Source organism: Numenius arquata, chromosome 3 (assembly GCF_964106895.1).
Source record: "Numenius arquata chromosome 3, bNumArq3.hap1.1, whole genome shotgun sequence".
NCBI classification, from domain to species: domain Eukaryota; kingdom Metazoa; phylum Chordata; class Aves; order Charadriiformes; family Scolopacidae; genus Numenius; species Numenius arquata.
The window spans coordinates 29889569-29911880 of record NC_133578.1 but is presented as its reverse complement, the minus strand read 5'-3'; the positions used below and the strand labels follow the sequence as shown (position 1 = coordinate 29911880).

At 40.2% G+C, this 22312-nt stretch overlaps 1 protein-coding gene across 4 annotated transcripts; it reads right to left on the bottom strand.

The window, feature by feature from the left end:
• Window positions 1–201: 201 nt before the first annotated feature.
• Window positions 202–15292, bottom strand: CREB1 (cAMP responsive element binding protein 1). Of its 4 annotated transcripts, none has more exons than XM_074145913.1 (7): window positions 15179–15292; window positions 11651–11797; window positions 9556–9680; window positions 6542–6684; window positions 5011–5193; window positions 3471–3621; window positions 202–346 (listed from the first exon to the last, which is right to left on the bottom strand). In XM_074145913.1, exons 1-7 carry the CDS (start codon window positions 15290–15292, stop codon window positions 202–204), a joined length of 1008 nt encoding a protein of 335 aa, XP_074002014.1. The 4 variants fall into 4 exon arrangements, with proteins under 4 accessions (XP_074002014.1, XP_074002015.1, XP_074002016.1 ...); XM_074145914.1 differs by having other exon boundaries at window positions 9556–9656; XM_074145915.1 differs by lacking the exon at window positions 11651–11797 and having other exon boundaries at window positions 9556–9656.
• Between the last annotated feature and the right edge of the window lie 7020 nt (window positions 15293–22312).

Genomic DNA, 22312 nt, shown 5'->3' with positions numbered 1-22312 from the left:
AGGGGGAGAAGTGGAGGCAAGTACTTGAACATTCACAGTTTGATGCAAAGCACAGATGAAGTATATTCTGTAGTTGCTTCAGGCAGTTTTGCGCATAGAAAAAAAGAAATGTTTAGAAAATAAAAAGTTTACTTTGTCTTTCTGGGTATAGCCAGAACCAGTCTCTATCCCACCTGGACAAGTGAAAATAGGAATCCAAAATTAATCTGATTTGTGGCAGTAAAGGTCCTTAAGTGCTTTCAATTCCTCAATCAGTGTCTTGTTTTGGTTTTCAAGCACAGCCACTCGATTTTCTAGACATTTCACATATTCCTTTTTCTTCCTGCGACATTCACGTGCTGCCTCTCTGCAAAGCAAAAAAGGCCATTCAAATCCAGAATAACTACTTGCAGACACGGGTGACTTACCTAGTACTGCCACTTTTTTAGAATATGGAGGTACTGTTAAGAAATGCAAGTTAGGGAAAAAGGCTGAGTTCACAACAGTTGTTCCTCACAAATCACACACACTCAAGGTCCACAGATCATTCCAACACGCAAGACCCACTAAGTCAGTACCAATAAAATTCTGCTTCTATGAGAAAAGGATCCTACTCAATGCCAAAATTCTGCTTTCAGGATTTACAACAGAGCCTTCAGGCTGAGTTGAATGCTGCTGCAACAATTTCATTGATTTTATTATAGTAAATAGATGAATAATAAAAACACGGGTGAGAGCAGTCTTCATCTAACAATCTCTTCATAGTCCATAGTCTGGACTGCAGCAAAGTCTCTTCCCTTTGCTGCAGTCCAATCAAATGCTAATGGTCAGGATGCTCAACTGGTGCAAAAAAAGCTGTATTTAGAGCATTCATATATTTGCTCTTGAGCAATTCTTTCATTTTATTAATAATGTCTGCATCACTGCAATGATAATATAACTCAAATAAAAAAATCACAAAATAAACAGTCACTAGCAACTATATAATTCTTTAGTCCTTGTCTGCTGTGCCAAGAACATGGCAGTGTTAATGTGCTGAAGCAGATCTCGAGACAGTCAAACTTCTACGGCTTGCTTGTAAAGACTGAGCTGCCTGCAGGTAACTTGGTGACACACCAGGAACACCAATGAAAAATACCTGAAAGGTGTTAATGTGCTGCTGAGCATCCTGAAGGCACTAACACCAAGGCAGAAGCTATCCTGCACAGCAACAGCAATGGTACCAATGTACAAAGTACGCACAAGGCCAAATGCCGCAGGTGGATGGGAGTCCAGGCAGAGGGCTCCCATCCTGTAAATGCAGCTTGTCAAAGCAGCACAATGCAGATACATGTAAATGTACAAGCTTTTTTGCCCTGAACCTTTAGATGCACGGCAGAGCAGCTTCAAAAGGAGAGTCTAAGTGTCCCTTCATTGCAAACACTACAAAGATTGGTGACACAGTCAATGTTCTGGAAACCAGCTCTTCCGCATAGTAGATAAACAGTAGTAGTAGTACTAGGTAAAAAATAATGTCTGTTCCAGGACCTACCTGGCAAGAAGACTCTAACAGAAATTTTTGAGATTCAGCTCCACAAATGAGACAAGATGAAGAAAACCTAGTTTGTAAGTCCAGAAAGGACTCAGGTATTCATTTATCACTCTTACAAATACAATTGCATGTGCTCGGAGCACTTCAGTGGGCCATGTGCAACATTTAGAATTTAAGTCATTTTGGGCGGCTACTTGTGTAACCAAATACTACTGGATCAGGAAGTGCCTCCCAGTGCAAAACACTAACCTGTCTTCTTGGGTGACAGCTTTTTCTCTCTTTTTGTGATTTTTGTGCCAGCTTGAGCTGTATAGTAAGCCACCTCAAATCTGTGTTCATTAGGTATTCATTATGAACAGCTAGAGTTATACTGAATTACTAGAGAGCCTTTAAAATGTAAAATTTACACAGAAAATTTGCACAATAATATCTATGAATATTTACGCTATAATCCTGCCATAAGTACTACCTCACCATCTGCCTCTTTATATCCCTTTCCCCTGCTTGGCTATGGAGACTGGATTTGAAAATATCTAAGCCAGCAGGCTAAAGGCGCCACACGCAATGTGATACTGTTGCAGAAGCTGTCAATTTAACTCAAGTGGGGGTAATTCCCCAATTGTTTTTCTTGGCTTTCCCAAACACAAAAGCTTTCTTTTACTGGAATAAGACTGCTGACTAAACGAAGGGATTCAGAATGCTAATTAATTTTTTCTCAAATGCAGAGCCTGAAAGGGTGACATCTACTATTCACTGATATCAGAGAAATATATAAAAAGGGGAGATGGGTGACATTCTGTACAAAAAACCTTTTTAAAAAGTGAACTCTTGCTGTTCAGTGTTATTTACTCTATTATAAAGTGCCTCAGATAAGCATTGGGTCTGCGCACGTAACTTTGTATTGTGTTCACTGCTTAGCAATCTACAGAAGACAAATGCATCTGTACAACCTAACAGTTTTTTCAGACTGACAGATGAAGTAAACAGTGATTTCATGGGGCTTCCCCTCCTCACATGTTACACTGCGACACTAGGAGAAAAAGCGCTGCTGTTATCCTAGTGCCACAGCGTAACTACAGGCTCAAATCTACGGCCTGCAGGAGTTCAAGCTCAGTATGATGTCTCAGACCCACCCCTTCCCTCTCCCCCAACAACAGGCTTAAGGAGCACCATGCCCAACTTCTCTCTCTGCTTCTCCCTTACTCCCTTCCTTCACTGCCTCCACCAAGCGCCACCTCAGTAGGCTTTGCTGTTCCTCCTCACACGCTAATTCCTACAGGGTCAAATCTCCTCTCTCTCTCAGCCCTTCTGCTGCCACTGCTGGCTCCACAGGACATCAAAAGGAGCAGCTGCTCATTTAGTCTTTCCTTGACTATTTCTGCCTCCAGAGGATAAAGACCAAAGGGCAAGCAGCTAAAGAGAACAAGTGAGACAATCAAGAAAGCACTCGTGAAGAGTGCAGGTGGGCCAGCAGCAAGGAGAATGCATGCATTCTAAGGCTAAGGTAGAGAATCATAGAATGGTTCGGGTTGGAAGGGACCTTAAAGATCATCGAGTTCCACCCCCCCTGCCATGGGTGGGGACACTTCCCACCAGATCGGTACATCTCCCACTAGTTCAGGAAAAGAAACTACATGAATGTATTAACTCAAAAAAATCAACTCACCTCAGTGTTTGTAAGAACATATCTGCAGTCATACAAGTCTCTCACCAATTACTTTTCTCCTTATGGCAACAAATTCCCACACCTCACAGAATGAATCTGACACCTTTACTTAAGGTTTCATAGCCACAATACATGGCATTAACTGATGTGCTTCTTTGCTTTGCATCTTTAAGTAAAAGTAAATTCTTCAGAAAGTATTTCATAAAATGACTAAAAAAGATCAGGATTCTTAGTACTTAACGCTCTAGTTCTATGCATAGCTGACCGGGAAAAAAGCGATCTAAATGTACATGCCTGTTCTTCATTAGACGCACTTCCCTCTTCCGTGCGGCCTCTTCTGCTGGCTGGGTTGGAAGTGCTGGAGAGGATGCCATGACTACGCCTGGTGCAATGGTGCTGGTAGGGGCGGTGCGAATCTGGTAGGTCTGCACATCTCCTGAGGCAGCTGAAAGACACAAGGGAACACGATGTCCATTTGGTGACAGCACTGTTGAACACGGTGCGAAGAGCACCTATTCATCTATCTAACCATGCACTCTGGGCAGGACAGGAGGAGCAACCCATCGTCTGGGTCATCATTGTTATCTTGGTCTTAGTTTATTACTCTATACTAGGTTTTGGGCATTGCTGCTGAAGAAGTCTTCACTTGTTCTTGGCAACTTGTTTTGTCTTGCTGTATTGCTGTGCTGCTTCCTCCTTTAGTATATTTTACTTCTCTGTTTTTTGAGCAGTTTTAGTAGCTTTAAGAAGATGACGGATAGCATACAGTATTTCTAGCTATGCTTCTGCAAAAAGAGAAACTGCACATGTAAGTATTTGGCACAGAAAAAAGGGTGTAGAAATGTAGCATTTACTCCAGCAAGAGAGAGACAGTGCAAACTAGACACTCAACTTCACTACTTCTCTAGAATGAACAAGGTCTTGGGTTTCTTTTGTCTGTTTATCATAATTTAGGAGTGTGTTATATTTGCCTGAGCTTGTAAAAACATTCAGTACCACCCAAAGAAATTACAAGTCCTTAAGAACACAAAACCCAGAGGACCAGCGCAACAATAGTATTTTTCTCGGCTATGTATTTTCACTGATGCCTGGAGACCTCTTCACTGGTTAACTTTCAAATCAACTGCTTTGCAATCATAAAAGCAGAGGTACACTTTTCTGTTATTTTTAATAAACAATTTTTAATAAACCAAAACATATTTTAATACAATAAAACCCACCAACTTAATTCTAAGTTAAAGTAGCCCTGCTTGTTCTAAGTGGAGGGCTAGACCAAATGATCTTGCAAGGCACTTTCCTAAATTATTCTATGATTCTAAAAGTCAAGGATTTAAGTACTTCATAACTAGCTAAAAAAGCTACAAGAAAATATGACTTGTAATTGAAAAGGGGAAAAAATTACTAATAAATTAAGTGTCCTTATAGAAAGAATCAAACAACCTTCTTTCCTAACTTTAATGTTTCACTTTAAATTTACTATTGTTGCAGATGACTATCTGGGAGAACTCAACTCTAAAGTGGTATTGGTTTTTGCAGAACATATAAAAAAAAATATTTGAACAAAGTGCAGGAAATACAGCATGGAAAACCAAAAATAAATATATTGTTTTAAGAAGTAAACACAAAATATCCACAATTTTATCAATACGAAGGGGAAGGTTCCAAGAAAATATGACAAAAAACTTTGTCCAGAATTTCTTTTAATCATTTTGGAGACTTATCTGTGACAAAGCTGTTAATTCTGTTTCCTGACACATTTGAAGTATTTAGGTTGGCAACTTATATCTGCATGGAGAAAATGTTATAGAGAATGACTAGCTGTGAAGTTTCTCACCTTGTACAACAACTTGGTTGCTGGGTACAAGTATCTGTTGTCCGTCTGTGGTCTGTGCATATTGTAAAATGGTGGTGCCAGGCTGGGTTGCAGCTGCATTGGTCATAGTCAACGTCTGGAGACCTTGTACTCCATCTGTGCCATTGTTAGACAACTGTATTGCTCCTCCTTGGGTAATAGCAACTGAAGAAAAAAAAAATATGGATACAGAATTTAAGACACTAATTTACTCATTAACTTACAGTATTAAACCTAGACATGGAAGAACACTTGTCTGAGTTAAATCCCATGAACCCTTACATACCCTCAAATTAGACACATGGCTTTAATGTACATTAAAGAAATCATGCCTGGAAAATAATTTTTCGTGAGACCCATATTTTTGGGGAGGCCAAAAAACATAGCCTAAAGCACAAATTAGTTTCTCCCATAAAAGAGCATCACACAGAGGAGCTACAATCCTCCTCCAGTGATTCATTTTTAATTTGTTAGTTAGGATTTTCTTCTTGGTTGGTTTAGGTCTTTTCCTCAGTTCTTTCTTTTTTCTTCTCATCTGAAATTCCTCTCCTCTTCCATGCTTTATGCCCTTCAGTCTCCTCTGCTGCTATTGCTATCCATCCTGTGTTTCACTTTCTTCTTGTTTTGGCCTTTTTCTTCTGATTGTATCCCCCCTTCTCTACAACTTCCTCAGCACCTTCCTAGTAGTTGTTTTCATTCATAAAGGTTCAGTTTCACATTTTGTTTTTTCTCCTTAAAGCAGTCTTACACTGCTGGTTTTTTTTCCCTTTCTTTCCCTCAATCCTGTCACGCAGGTGTACTGAGACATCACCACTCATTCGTGACTCTGCATAATTTCACTGTGTTCCTATACACAGACACACCAAAACCTCAAGTATCTGCACAAGCATTTATTTTACAGTTATGGTAGGAAAGCAGTTAACCACATCAGTTTCAATAAAATTAAGTACGGTATTAGGCGAAATGGCTAAGGATTAAACAGAGATATAAAATTCTAGAGATTTTTAAGAGAAAGATGTAAACAAGTAGCTCTTTCTCCCTTTTGTATATTAAATAGTGAAAACACAGAAATGTATCTTTATTAAATATTTTAAATATTGCTGAAGTTTTCATTTTTTCAGGACTTTCTAAAAAGGTAATTGCAGACTGTAATGCTTTCTGTATTCATGAGGTTCCAATTTTGTGAACCAGGATTAATAATTTGCCAGGAAAAAAAGAATCTTCTGGACTAGCTCATCTGGTTCCTGAAGTGAAAAAGTTTATAATAGCATTATGGTTAGTTCATATTTTGCCTCAGGATGCGTTAGCTGCACTACCTGGCAGTCCCAGAACGTATATTGAGCATTTCAAATACTTACAATAGGAATGTTTTTAAAAGGCATGGTTATCAAACAGTCAAATTAATCTTATTTTCACCTCCTGCTTTGTCTTAGTCCAAACAGTTACAGAAATAATAGTTCTTCATCTTCTCATCCCCACTTACTAGCACCACTGAGAAATTCAGACTACATACTGTACTGCCCACTGCTGGTTTGGTAAATGGGAGTTGGCACCGTAACAGTGGCGATGGCAGGTGCTGCTGTTTCCTCTTCAGACTTTTCTTCTTCAATCCTTGGCACTCCTGGGGCGTCTGAGGACAAGTCATTCAAAATTTTTCTGGCAAAGACAGTGTGTTGTAGAGATTTTAATAAAAAATTAAAAAAAAAAAAGTCTACTTGATACATAATGCTGGAGAAAACTGAAAAGTGCAGTAAGCCAGCAAGGAAAATACGGGTGCAGAATGAAAAGCCTGCACTTTCTTCCAACTGTTACTGGAGAAGATTGTTCAAAGTGCCACGCAGATGGGCAAGGCAGCCAGCACAGAACGGCTGTGCTTATCAACACGAGATACAGGTACGTCTCAACAGGTTCTTCTCAACTCAAGATACAGCTATCACAACCTTCTCTTTGTCTTAAAAACATGTTTCTTTCTTGTCCATTTTCACTTGTTTCCTGCTTTTAGCCACATAAAGATTTGAAGACAGCAAAAGTACGTCAAAACCTATCTCCTCGCTTACATCAGGGGAACTACTCTGCTTCAGAGACCATAAAGGCCTCAGCCAGAGAGCTGAGTATCAAGGAAATTAGCAGAAATGCTTGTAAAGAGCAACCAGTTTATGATCTAACACCTGCCTCAGAGGCAATGCCGGGTGTTTGACTGAAGTCACACAGTTATGTTTACAGGTGCCCTGCCTGGGAAAGCTGTGAGACTAGCACAGGTAAAGAAAATAATAGTTTGTTTAATTTCTTCCATGGGTTAATTATCCAAAGCCCAAACTGCTAAAGCATCACTGCTACAGGTCCCACTGCACATGACTGTAAGACTGACCATAGCACTTGCTGCAATTTGCATCACTTGGACCAAGCACTGTCTCTCAGAGGACTGTAAGTGCTTTTTACCACTGGCATAGTCTGTCACTGCAAAATGCTGCTTAGGAAAAGGGCAACATTTTTTATCATTCTCTTCACATATTTTCCTGTGGATTGTCACTAGAACTCGAAGTGTGATGAAGCAAACGCAGGTGCAGACCCCAAGCTCCAAGACAACACGTGTTTCTTAAATAAGGCTCCTAAAGCTTTGGGAGCCAGACCATCTGTATGGAAGCTATTTGGGGAGAGCAGTCACTCTGCTAAGCAACTTGACAACTGAGCTTCGCTGTTGCTGTTTTGACTCTGTGTGTGTGCAGGAACCCCAGCATTGCACAAGCACTCCACTGCGCCAAGCACCACTTGGACAAATAAAAAACTCCCGTCCAGAGAGCTTGCAATCTAGATATTAGACTAGAAAAACTAGCAGATAGAACAGATGAAAAAATATGGAGAGAGCAGGGAGGATGAGGAACAAAACTCAAGAAGCTCAAAATAGAAAAGAAGAAGCTACAGCTCACCACTTTTTAAGCTAATGTCAGATACGATCTGGTGGCTAGAACCTACCTCTGCCATCATAAAGATGGATTTAAGATAGAAGGTAAGGTGGCAGCTTTACAAATACAGGAGCTATGAACTGACACGGGGAACACATGATGTACTTCCATAGCAGGATCCAAGTGGAATTTCCAAGGAAGAGGTATAGCTCTTCAATTCCGTGAACCTATCTGCATCTATCCTGTCTCTGGGGCCAGTTACAGCGGCTTGAACAATGCCAACCAGGAACTCACTAAACACAGCTGTAGCCTGGCTCAGTCTTACTGATGTGAGCCCTACCCCGGCCCAGGGTCTGAGCTGCATATACAAGTTTTAAAATTGCAAAGTTTTGCTGAGTCACCAGGATCTGGTCTGGGGACAGAGGCTGTGGTGTGGCATCGGTGCATGCAAAGGAGTCCATCCCAATGAGAAGTTAACATGCACACGTCCCCTCTTCTCAGTTTTGCTGCTTGTTTACTTAGCTCTGCCATCTCATGATATACAGCCATTCTTCCATATATAGTAAAAGCAAGTGTCTCACTGCAGAAGCAGACTGCAAGGAAGTCTGTGGCAGCCTTGAAGTTAGCAACACCGCTCCTCACAAATAAAAATATTTTCCCAGACCTATTATAGCTAGGGATCTTCAGTAACGATTTTCACTATCTTCAGCAGGACAGCCTTGAAGGCTGCTGGAGAAGGCAGAAAATAATCTGCAAGTGCTATAAAAAACCCCAATAAATGGGTGAGATATGCTCAGACCTAGAGTGTAGCTCGTATTTCTAAGGCTATGCTCATGAAGAGAAAAGGAGCACCTGAATTTTCTGAAGCAGCAGGAATCCTCAGGTCACTTAAAACCCACTGAACTCCAGAGCTGTTCCTTAACATCATTTAGCACGTTTTAAGAATGGAAAGTGAGATTTAGTACAGCCAGAAAAGAGCTTGCAAGGGCTTAATTAATAAAGTAATACATGACTAAGACTGAGTGAAGGAGCACCTCAGTTGGTCTTACTACAGAAGTATTTGCCATGACAACTAAAGATACCAGATGCCTATCACTACATTCAACTCATACCCTGACTTCTTAAATTTTAAACAACTGATTTTACCCAAGCAGAAATTCTCTCTGAGCCACAGAAAACCATGTGGTCATTGAAAGTCTCATGGGAGAAAGGAATTAAGTTTGATTGCTGCTAGCATTTCAACAACAATGAAAAACAATAGTTGATTTTTTGCAGACTACAGATTATACAGAAGCCACTTTCTTGCAAAGCTTCAGTGTATTTCACGTATTAAGTATCCATTAAAGCTAGCCCTAAGGCACCTACCACAATGATACCTCAATGTTTCACCAGTTTGGCAATTAGCTTATTCTCAGCTTATTTCTGTCCTGAGTGCAACAGCTGAGATTTCCTCCTCCTCTCCAATTTGCTTATCTTTTTACATCCTATTCCGTGGAAAGACGTTGCATAAGAGAGATTTCAGTTAAATGATAAATCTAAAAATAACTATACAATCACACTGTTTGTCTCCCCATGTGAAGAACGCATCCATCATGCAAAATGCTTCAGCTTTTAACCTCCATACCTGTAGGAGGGTCGTCTGGAAAGAATTTCTCTTCGTTTCTGTGAGTCTGTGACACTGTCTACTGATTCCTGTGAATCTTCACTTTCTGCTATAGTGGAGATCTGTAAATAAGAACAGCAATCAAACTTAGTAAGACACTTCCAATGTCTTCATTTTAAGGATATGTTGACATCCTGTGGAAAACACTAGAATGCAAGCATTCTACAGTGCTTCTACCTAGGCAACAAACAGAAAGGGCAGGCTGTTTAGCAACAGATCCAGTGAAGAATGACCACAGTCAGTTATCTACCTGTGAGAATGTCCTTTAAAATTTAAATACTCCAATAAGAAAATATGAACAGTAATTCCATATAATTTTTGCTTTCCATGATTCCTTGTTTCCATCCATTTTAAGGAAAGAAAGAAAGATTTTTTTAGTAAAATTCAGGGAGAGAAAAACTAAAACCAAATTAAGACAGCAGAAATGTTTGGAAACAAAGAACAAAACACTGAAGTTGAGAAACATCCAGTTATAAATAATTGGGTAGGTATGTTACAGAGAGACTGCCTTTTGGGGGGGAAACTGTCAGGAAAATGTCATACATGAGGATGCTAAAAAATAATGCTGCTCTGCAATTCTGAATATCTGTGCTAAAAAAAGACAAAGATTTAGGAAAGAAAGCTAAAATGCTTTTATCAATCACATTTCAATAATCTTAAATTGGAAGTGTGCCAAAAATGTAAAAACACCTCCAATACATAAAACCAGAGACTGTTTTCCCAAAGACTATAGTCACGTGACAAATATAGAAAAGCTAACAATAGTTATTGAATAGAGAAATGCCTGTGTGAGAAACATAACTTGCAGCCTGGTATTTTATGCACTGCAGGGAAGATTCCTAAAGGCCCCAAAAGCTTGCTGGTGCCCAAATCTCAGAGTTATCAGATGGAGGGCCTGAATGTGTCCAAGGCTGACTGTGAGCTACTGGGCTTTGAATATCACAGCATTCTAAACACGTTCTAGCTTTGCACTGAGCCAGGTGAATTCCAAGCATGGTTTCATTGTCAGTTCTTACCTTCCACCCCTGGGCTAGTAACTTGTGCACTTATCTGAAAACTGCTCACCTCTGATAGATTAAAACTCTAAACTTTTGACTTCAATGGCAGAGGAGAGTAGGGCCTGCCAGAACCTCACCACTAAAGCTGACAAGGAGTAAACAAAAGATTACTATCAGAATGGCCTAGTTTTAAATTATGTATGCTTTTTTTTTTTTTTAAATATCCAGCTAAATATCTGTATCAAATAGTCAAAACATCTACTTTTTAAAATTAAACTTTTTTTGAGCTCAGTGTACTAACAATAAAGGAATGATGTGCAGTCCTTGCCCTGTGTAGCTGCTGTACACCAAGCTACTTATATTTCTGCATTCAGTAACACTGGGCTAAAAGTGGTTAAAAAAAAAAGTTACAAGTTTTAAAGATTTCAGACTACTTGTCTCCTATGTCTTCAAGCTATCTCATCATATTGTATTATCTGTCTTGCCTTACAGAAGAGAAAAATGCTAAGGCTTTACAAAGCAAACAACATTCAACGGGCAAATTTTAAAACCATTTTTACGAGATGACTGATAGGTTTATTTTAAGGACCATTAACATACATACATCTGTTTTGTAAACCAATGCAAATATTTCTCAAGTAGCAAAGACTCTCATCCCAGAATATCAGCCTCGTTAATGATTAAAGATTACATTATTAAAAAAAAATCCCTTTTGCTCACTTTATAATAGCATGAATTCTTATTTAGTAACAAAAAACACAGTAGAGAGAAAAAGTAGAGTAATACTGTAAGAAAAACCATGAAGCTGTTAAACTCGCCAACCAAATTCTAGAGGGAAATGAAACTCAGCAATGTTTGAAAGTGAAAAGCAGTTAAACGAGAACAGAAAAAAAGTGCTACAGAGTAGCAAATACTGTACTGTTTTTGCCTTCAACATGCTCTTAAAGTTTATAGGAGCAAAAACACAGTCCAGGACACAAACGCGTTAGAAACCAGTGAACTGGCAGGACTATTCAAAAGGCCCAATTCACGTAATAGGAATGTTCTTCGGTCAGTACCTGAACTGTCTGGACCTGTGGAGACTGAATAACTGACGGCTGGGCAGCCTGAATTACTCCATGCACTTGAACCGTCTGCCCATTGGGCAGCTGAACTAAGGTCACCGTGGGCGCAGAAGACGTTGCGTGAGCTGCTGGCATAGATACCTGCAAAGAAGAGACAGCGAGCATAAATTAGGTTATTGCAAAATCTTCCTATTTCACTACAAAGAACACTTTTTGGTGAAAAAATTACATATTTTCTAGACCCCAGTTAGATGACCCAAATGTTTCAGCGTAATATAAAACCCCCTGAACTGCCTAAGCCCAACATCTGACCTACTTTACAAATTAATCTAATACAGAATTTCTGCAGGCTCAAAACGCTGCTTGCAAAACCACTGACAAGAATGAGAAAAACACAATTGTCTCTATTTGGAGGTAACCTAATAAAAACACATTATTACCTTTCACTTCAGTTCGATATTGCGCTAGGACTTGCTACTCCTACAGACACTGCTGAGTCAAAGGCAGAAACATATGGGAGTGAAGCTATTTTTGTTCTCACTCAAGAAAATGCAGAGTGTTTGCCAGATGTAAGAAGTTAAAATTTTTAGGGAGTTGTACCTTTCAGACCTTCTAAACCATATTGAATAGTTGGCAAAGTCCAGAAGAAAACTGTGTGTTCAAACATGAAACCCATTTGCAGGCAGTTATTGTGATACAGTGTTAACGAGTCAACACAAACTCTAGTTTTAAGAGTTATTCCTATGAGGACAAATGGCCCACGTTTTAAACCCTCAGTTCCTAACCACAACTTTGTTTCAGCAGCACAGACCTGTAGGCACAGTGGCTATGCCAACAGGGATACATACTCTAACAACTTCAGCACGGCACGTGGGGCTTGGGCTCCAAGGACAACCAGACCCGCACAAAGCTCTTCACGCCTGGTGGGGAAGTCTCACCCTGGAAGGTCACAAGAACTACCATGGGTGGCTGACGGGCCACTCACTGAGGTTGCTACGTGGCTGGGCAGATGCCCTGGTGCACATCCAGTACTCAGCGACTGTCAGGACACGATGCACGTGTTGGTAGCTGGGGGGGGCTCCTGGAAGGCAGGAAGGATGCAGGTCTGCCCTACCAGGGGACACAGCCCTTGGCTTGTGCCCAGCTCGCACCATCGTAGCCCCCCCAGGAAGGGCAGCGGGCAAGCTTAAGCTCTCACGGACCACAGCCAGGTTGCGGGTCGCTGATCAGCCAGCCTTCTCCTAGACACCCAAGTCTGGAAAAATTTAACGATCCTCCAGTGTTCAACAGCATTTTCAAGATATGAAATGTGAGAAGGGACTGCACCACTGTCCTACCTAATCTCAAAGAGCTGCTCTGTGAGTAAATCCTCTGCTGTCCTCATGAGCATGTGGTTCACAAAAAGCTGCGGTAGCTGATCTCTGAATTTCCATAAACATCCGCCACTCACATGGAAATCTTGCTTAACAACAAAATTAAGGGGAATTACATGTAGACCTCTCTCCTCCACAGCTGTCTCTCTCCCTAATCCACAAATTTGTGTTTGCCTTTACCTTCCTTTTTCAGGAAAATGGCTGCAGCATTACATGGCGGTACTCAACTCACATCTGAGAAACCAGGGCTGAGATTAACATGAGCAAATTACATTCCTTTACCAAGCAACCTTTTTAATAATGCATGTCTGACTAAACAGTCCCTGGCAATGTCAGCAAAGCTGATCAACTGGAGTCCACTCTGCGGTTGGACTAAGCCAACAGCAGAGTGTAACTTCCGCAGATGTCTCTGACTCATACCTTGTGGAACTGGAACGAGTTTCCTTTTGACTCTGAAAACTACCCTGAACTCGCTAAAAATGCAGCAATTAAACTAAGCTTACAAGAGGGGTGACCTTACAAGAGATAATGGAAGAATTAAATAGACATAATTAGTTATTTAGATTTGCCTAAACCTCTGAGGGCAATCCCTAATGCCAAACACTGCCACTTCACGTATTAAAAATACTAGAATAACGTAACACTGATGTGAACAAGACACAGAATTGTGTTTAGACTGTTACATCACCTCCACAAGGAATATAAAGCCTGGGGAAAAGCTGACGTGCAAATAATACAGTGAATGACAACAGAGGAAATTAGGAAAAATATAACACATTCCTTTGTGGTTCAGATGGATTTTAGCCATAGCTGTATAGCTTTTTCTTACTCAGAAAAATATCTCATTCAAGTACCGGGGTAATTTTGCCCGAGTAGAGTGCATTCAACCCACTACATACCTCTAAGTTCAGCTACCTGGAGGGTCAGTATGTTAGCACACGAACTGGAAACATTCCTGCTTCTCTGGACTAACTCTTAATGTATACCAAGTGAGAAGCAGTTTACTGGTTTTGCAAGAGAAATAAACTACTTCCACTCAGTTCACACTGAAGTGTTATTCTCACCACCTACATCCTGTGCCTAAGTTAGACAGTGAGAAAACTGCCCAAAGAGGCAAGCTGGTGCAGGGCAGCTGGTGTCCCGTAAATTCACACTACAGCTTCACTGAACAAAATAACCATGTGCATTTTAACAGCTCCAATCCCTGTACTATCACTTGAATGGAAGTGTACTATCTCTGGTTTACCAAAAGGTGTAATGACTTGAAAAATACATTAATCATTTATAAAATGATAAGCGATGTAACACTTGTGCCACTTAAAAGACACTCAATTCCCCAAATGATGAGATCTAAAAAATCTGTTTTTTCTTTGCAGCCTGCAAATAGTTTTAAAATGAAATGGTTACAGAAGACAGCCAAACAGATTCTGTACTCATTTACACAATGGAGTTGCTCCTGCCAACCATCAGTGTATCCAAGAATAAAACCAGGTTCCAAAAAAATTAGAGCTGTGTAGCTGGGATTGCATTTCTTATCTCTCCAAAATAGTTTGGGGATAATAAATGATCTACTACTTTCCCTTTAAACAGTCAACAATTCTGTGAAATTCTGGAGACAACAGGATAACACAAGCTGTCAAATGCCAGGTAGTTCCACTTGATTATAACATTTATAATATTAATCCCATCTGATAAGATGTTGTATTTGCTGCATTATTTATCTATCTTTTCCGTTTCTTTTCTTCAGAATTAAACTCACTGCTATAGACAAGTTTCTAACAGCAAACGTAACAGCAAAACAATCCAGTCAACATAAAAAAGACAGTAAATTACATGTTTTGAAAAAAAAAAAGTATCTTTCGGTGATATGGTTGTGGTAAAGAATGCTAGAAATCTTTTCATTCATTATTCTGTTAACATTGCACAGTTCACACACATATAGTTCTTCAGAACTAACACAGCCTAGTGTGATGGGAAGTTAAAAATCTCTACTGCTTTAAAAAGGTGAAGACAAATATTAAAGGAACTATACATTGCACCTGGTTCAGAATCATATTAATGGAACCTTCTCTCAGGCCCATGAGCAGACATTATCCCTCTTAAAATAATTATCCAATAGGTAACACTATTACACCATATGATTTTATACCTGGGCTAACGTTGCAATCTGTGGTTGTGCCTGTACTGTCATCTGTTGGGTTTCTGCCTCTGTAACGGCTGCATCTCCACTCTGCTGGTTCTCTGCTCCAGATTCCATGGTCATTTAGTTACCTACAATCACAATATTTGTCGTAAGTCTGGGTTGGCATGCAAGTCCGTCATTCTTGGTGGATCTGGTAGCAATCACTGCAGCTGAATTCCCATTACTACATACTGTTTTCATTTGCTTATTAAAATGTTGCCAAACTATTAGCATTCGGGCAAAATTTTTTTCATGCCAGGTGTCTGCCTCAGGTGGATTTTTCTGTGTGTAATGTTTCTGAAAAACAGGTCCAGTCTCCTCCAATAATGAGATCAGATAGAATGCGCTTTGCTCATCTTAAAAAAACCTGCTTGAGCAATTGCACTATGATGATCTGGTACCTCCGCAATTTGGAGTAATGACTGGCGGCTTGTCAGTAAGGGCACTCCCCCAGTGCCAAGGTGACAATGTGCCCTGCTACAGCCCTCCATCTCCCCCTTAAGTGCAGTTTGCAGATAACCAATAGCAATTGCTTCTGTGTTGGGCACTTGGTTTTCAGTCGTCTTCTTCTGTCTGAACTAAATATGCAAAACCTCCATGCAAATTCTCTCCACAAGCAGACTGTGTACGGCCCTATGTCACAGCAACTCGGGTCTTTTCTACTTGGTAGTTTTAAAAGTCAGCATACAAAGCAATGGAAGCCACTTCTACTTGAACCTTACTGTAAATAGGTATTTTTATATTGAGAAGTATGGAGTAGTTTGTCATGACCTATGTTTCGTATCATATATAGCTCCTAATACATCTGTATTTCTAAGCAATAACTGAGCAAGCCTAGATCACCAGAACATACAACTCTATAAAAAGAGGTTGCATAACTTCCAAAACTACGCATGTAGGCAGAGTGCAATGAACGTTAAATTCTGCACTGTTCTGCGAAAATTACTTTTCAGTTCTTCTTTAACTACTGATATGAAAATATTTAATCTATAAGAAAGAGCTTCAAAATAAGAAACATGCCCAATGATGATATAGCAATACCACTGTGTTATACAGAACTCCAAATACCAAATATTGAGAATGGATATTACCTCCATAGCCACAATACTAATTCTGTGTACCACTCTGTGCTGCCCAATTGACTCAGGCCTCTGGCTACCCTAAGGCAGCACACCTCTCTTCAGAGCTGGAGCAGAACAACTGAAATATACAGAGCATTACTGCTTTGGGAAAGGGCTGGGAGGCAGAGGATGCTCAGATCAGAAAAAAGGTGGAAAGGAGAAATGCCCCTCTTCTTGCTCGACTTTACTGCCCTCCCAGAGGAAAAGAATTAAAAGTGTCAATACAGGTGGTGGTACCATGACCACATTCAAGACATTTCAATTTAAACACAAAGCCAGCGTAACTTCCATTTCAACACAAACTATACTTCAGTATTACAGGAAAGAGAATACTCTTTGGAGATGTGGTGCCTAAAGCAGCAGAGTCACACTTCAACCCTGTGTTTAATATGAAATGTCTGTCTTGCAGTAAATGATTGCTAATCAACAAAGATAAAACAGCAGTTCACAGTAGTTGCTGCATCTCACTTTAAAAGAAAGCAAGCCAATATATATAAATCAAAATCTGTACATTTAGCACTGAAAGTGACTGTTCAAATGAACTTTTGTGTTTGTGTGTGTGTGAACACTGAAATGTTTAAGTACCAAATATGTAGATCCAACATCAGTTTAGAAACTCTTAGGAAATGAAAAGAAGGAAAAGAATGAAACCTGCTTTTCCTTAAAAACAAAAACTGAAAGAGAACTTACAAATTTTTTGAAAAAATCAAATTAAATTCTTATAAGCATCTAGAATTTTGTATGCCTTTGCCATGATTTTTGTCCCACAAAAACCAGGTATTAGTCCGACAAATGTTCACAGATAAGCAATACTCTACCTATATGTATATACTGGTAAACTGGCCATGAAAGAAATTAATTGTAAACTCACTGTATTTTAAGTAGTATCAATGTTACATTGTATAAGAATTTAAAGAATAGCCCGTGTCCATGCAAATGTGTTAATAACCTCATTCTTTCCTACGGTACCAAGTCTTCTCCATGTTGCATTTCACCTTCCAGAAAGCACAAAAGAAAACTCATGAACTATTACTATTTGTAATATACATTACCAACAGTTCTTAAAAGATTTCATTAATGACAACAGTTTAAGTGGTCTCCTATCTCAACTTTAACAAACGAGTTATATTTTAACAGTCTTATTCCTCAATTTTTGGGAGTATTCTGCATTTTCAAAAGTGCAAACTACAAACCAGACTACAATAGGTTTCATTTTTAAGAAGGCACCTAGTTTTATCACTGTTTTGCAAGTATCAGCCAGTTTGTCCAAGGTAAGCAAACCAACAACTTTTTCCCAATTCCTATGCACGTATCATGGTGACTCCAGTCAAAAGACTGGAACCATCATCAGAACCACTTCAGGAGCAGATCTTTTGCATCAGCAACATCTCCCAGCCAAGTATCTGAAAAGAACTTTAAAACACAATTCCCCCACTATAAATTAAAGTATGTTGCAAAACTAATAATGCTTGTGTTTGCTGATAGAAATCGTGACTCCAGTATGGAGTCAATTGCTATAAAAATGGCATTAGAACTAGATGAAACGTGTAAGTGAGGAGTCTCTTGATTCAGGTATTTAGCGATGTTCACAAAGGTAGATGTTGCCAAATTCCTGCTGATAAATGCGATGTTTTCCTAGGAAGAACTTCCAATCCTCTCACACACTATTCAGCAAAGGACCTCTGATTTTACAAGCATGGTTTCCACACTTGCATCATCTTTTGCATATGTAATCAGCAAAAGCATTAACTGTTTGAGGTGCTCCCTCCTCCACAACACCAACATTTTGGAAATCAAATTCTTAATGTCACTTGCAAACACCTAAAAGGAACCTCCTCATTACATACAGTAAGCACCAAGCAATGCAGGAAGCTGCCTGCAAGATTTACGACTTACATCACGTTTCCAACGTGACTTGTAGTTTTTGGACAAGCTCTTAGTCTCATGTTATTTGCAAGTTCTAAGTACTCTTGAATTTGGTTCAATTAACCTTGCACTTATACATGACAGTATTTGTATTCTAACATCTTCAGTACTGCCTTTTACAATAACTTGTGATAAAAAGATGGATTTTTGAGCATCATGACATCATATTCCAGATACACTGATTACTACATTGTTTCATGTTTGCTTTACGAGTATGGTATGATTAAGATTGTCAAGATATACAAGACCAGGCACCTAGAACATAGTAAGTATTGAAGGCGTGTGTACAGATAAGACCATGATGGCTGAAATTAAGGTTGTCAACTCCTATTAGTTCTTGCAATGTAACAGATGAACTGATGTTATTTATTCCCCAATAGTGTTTATTGCCCAATAATGATGTTATTAATTTCCCCAAATGAATCCTTACACTTCCTTTCTAAGCTCTCATGTACCGCTAGTCTAGAAAAGCTTTCCTGACGGGTAACCCAGCATCTTTCTGTTCTTGCGGGTGCCCAGGCCCACCTCGCCACCCCATCCTTTTGCTCCTCCTGCCCCGTTCACAGTGGTCCACCCCGCTCCCTGGCACTGATTTCCCTGGCAGCCACCCCACCAGGACTTCTTGAATGCAGGCAGCGATCTGAAAGTGTCTTGTTGGGGAATAAGTGTCTGGGGCAGGAAAGGCGTATGGGAGCAGAGGGAACACACCTTGTTCTCATTGCCCCCTGCTTCCAGGCTACTTTCCATCTTTGTCTGGAGAGGACACACCCACTCCCTGCACCCTCCCTCCCCTCATTTTGACAAAAAATTAGTAATTTTTGTGTTCATCTGTAGTTCATCTTGAACCAAATATTCTAAATGAAACTAACCAAAAAAACAGTTAGCTATTAACAACCACAGCTGGAGAACCAGAGCCCACTTGCCTAAAACACCCCGGCTATGAACTCTGAACACAGTTTAAGAAAGCTGATGAGATTACCTCGTCAGAGACGGTTTAACTTGTGACTTTTATGTAATATGCAATTTTCCTATTATTATACTTATGAATACTTTCTTAACAACATACTTACTAATGACCTGAAACTCCGGAGTTGAAGAGCCAAATAGTGAAACATTCAGCTGACACCCAGTAATCTGTTTTTAGCCAAATCAGGACTGGGAGAAAGAAGTTCAGCAGAAGACAACTAACCGTACTAGCTGAATTTACACCAGACAGGGCAGCAGAAGGTGGATGTTAATAAACACAAACAGTTGCAGAATGCCAGGAAACTGAACTACACAAACTGTAGAAAAATCCAAATAAACCTGTCTTGTTAGTTGCATAAACCTGGAAAGGGGGCCTGGGCACTCCTGCAGACAGCTCACTTCAGATTTCTTCTTAACAAGCATCTATGTAAAGAAAAGCTAAAGTGGTTGACTGCAACAGTAAAAAGAGACAGAGTAATCTTTAAAAATTATATTTGTATAGAGGGACCCTATACATCAGCTGGATTACAGTGCAGAGTTTGGGAGCCCGTCTTAAAAATGGGTTCTGTGGAATCTGTGTGTTCAGAGAAAGGAAGCATTTGCGGCAATGAAAACTTGTTGTATGAACAGACTGGATAGAAATGTATTATTTTCCCCAGAAAGGAGGGAAATGCTTCAAACACTAAAAATATATATTTAAATTAGTAACACGGTAAGTAAATGAGAAACATTCACTGTCTGATTATAAGAACAGTGATGCTGAAAGGTGACAAATCTAAAAGTATGGAAACGAGTATTTTAAAGTATCTATTTAAAAATATGAAAATTGATACGTCATGTACAGCACAAATAGAGCACTGACGCTGCTGATGAGAAGCAATTTATCAGGATTCAAACAGGGAACAGGGGTTAGACATGCGCACAGAATGCCCAAGAATATCCAGAATTAGTGTGGTTATTTCATACCAAAAGTGGTGCGGAACTGAAAGGAAGATAAAACCTCGTGAGATTTACATCAATCTCTAATCCTTAAAAATTCAAATAAAGATTTTCGTGAGGGGGGAAGATTATGTCACATGTAATTCTTGCAGGTTCCAGTAGTCTTTTGAGGTGCCTACTGATCTTCAGTATCTTAAAGACAGGATGCTGAACTAGGTGCGCTACAGATAATGGTAACTCCTGTAATCTCTGCTATTTAAAGCGAGCATCAACACTGTGTACTCAGAGCATGAGCAGAGCTACCGCCCTTCCCATCTGCTTACAGCGCCAGGAAGACAGAATTCTGCCTTCCCACAGCTTGCCACATCTGGTCTCCTTGGTGTATCTTACTCTCTACCTTCTTTTTCTATCTCCTATCCCAAATATCCTCATGAACACCAGCATCTCTCCTGAACACTAGGCTCTGCTCCTTGGTTTCTCCTTGCTCACATGAGCCAAAGTGCTCTCCGGCTCTGCAGACAAGGCTGCTTTTCCCCGTTCAGGACAGACTGAAGAAAAAAGGTGGAGGTCTTTTCCTGAACACCACTAAATCCCAGAACCAAAATACCTCACTGTGGCTGTTACAGCAGATATAATTTTCCATCCACTTTTGTACGTGAAGGTCCTGAATGCCCCAAAGCTTTTTATGCTTCTCAGTTGTACCAGCTGGCACAGTAAAACATACTACCTCTCCCTGCAAGCTTTGCTTTTCTTTCTCTTCAGTAACATTGTGGTGACAATTCACTGTTATCAGTTAACGCTTACACTGACAGTTATTGGCCATACAATATAACTACACCTTGAGGCAACAGGGTTCGCTTTACATGTCAGACGTACTGTCACAGCCTGCTCACAAGCAAGCATGGTTTTATTAAGTGACATGCTTTAAACTCTCCTTCTCCTCCACAGCTAAATGATGACTTCTGGTTTTATTTTTATTAAAGTACACACCCAGATTTTGAAGAACAGCATGACGGCCTCCAAAATCAGTGCAGAGCAGAGACCCAACAAACCCATGCCCATTCTGAGGCCAACCTGTGCCACATCCAGTCGGACGTTACCCCAGCCATCACCTGCAGAGGCCACCTCTATTGCCACATCAGGTCAGTGAACTGACCCAGTTCAACATCCAGCCACCCTGTGGCTCATGGCAGCAAGGGGCTGGAGCAGCAAGGGGGCTGAGGGAAGGGAAATGGAGGCAATGCCTGTTTCTCAAACCCTGTATTTGGATTTATTCATAGCAGGTGTACCAGTACAATTGTTAAAGGAAGCAAATACAGCTCCACCATCCAAAGTTCCAGGAATTCAACTCACTCCATATTTACTATATGTGGCTTTGTAAAGCCACAGATCCACCATGAAAGCCCTTGAAAGGTCACCAAACACCACTCGTGCTATTATTTGTTTTTACTTTTCCAGTGTGAGTACTGAGAACATTCACATGAAATCTGTAAACATTTCCACTGTCACCTTGCAGCATGGCAGCCCTTTCAGCCACGGCTCAACAACCGCTTTGTGAACTCCATTCAACGGATGCCAGACTGAAAGTGTTTAGAGAAAAATACAGCTAACACAAGGGACTTCAAATAACCAGTAGTAAGTGCTTGACAGGATAAGACAGGCCCATAATTATCTCTCTGTCGCTAATGACTGCACTGGGTTGGCATAGGAATTGCAATTTACACCAAAGCTTCTCTGTCATCCCAAGTTGACACTGCCCCTGCTGCTGCCCCATGGGTACTTGCTCCTTCTGCCCTCTCCTTGGGGTGACAAGACTGTGTGTCATACTATGAACACAACCTATGTTTGCTGCTTCATCTTAAATCTACCTTTTACCACTTCTGTGAAGGGGTTCAGCACACAGTCACTCCATGATCATGCCAGTTTCTGGGTCAGGGCAGTGCAAGGGCCGGGCAAGCCGAGCGGAGGCAGAAGTAAAAGACTGGCCTCAACAACCAACTCCACTGAAAATGCCAAGAAACGGAGAAGAGTCTTCAGATTATTTGTGTTCCCACACAGCAATCTGCCAGGCAAACTGAAGAATAAAAAGCTGGAAAAATTCTTCTTGTCACTGAAGTTAAAATATGACTTGAACTTACAAGAAAAATAG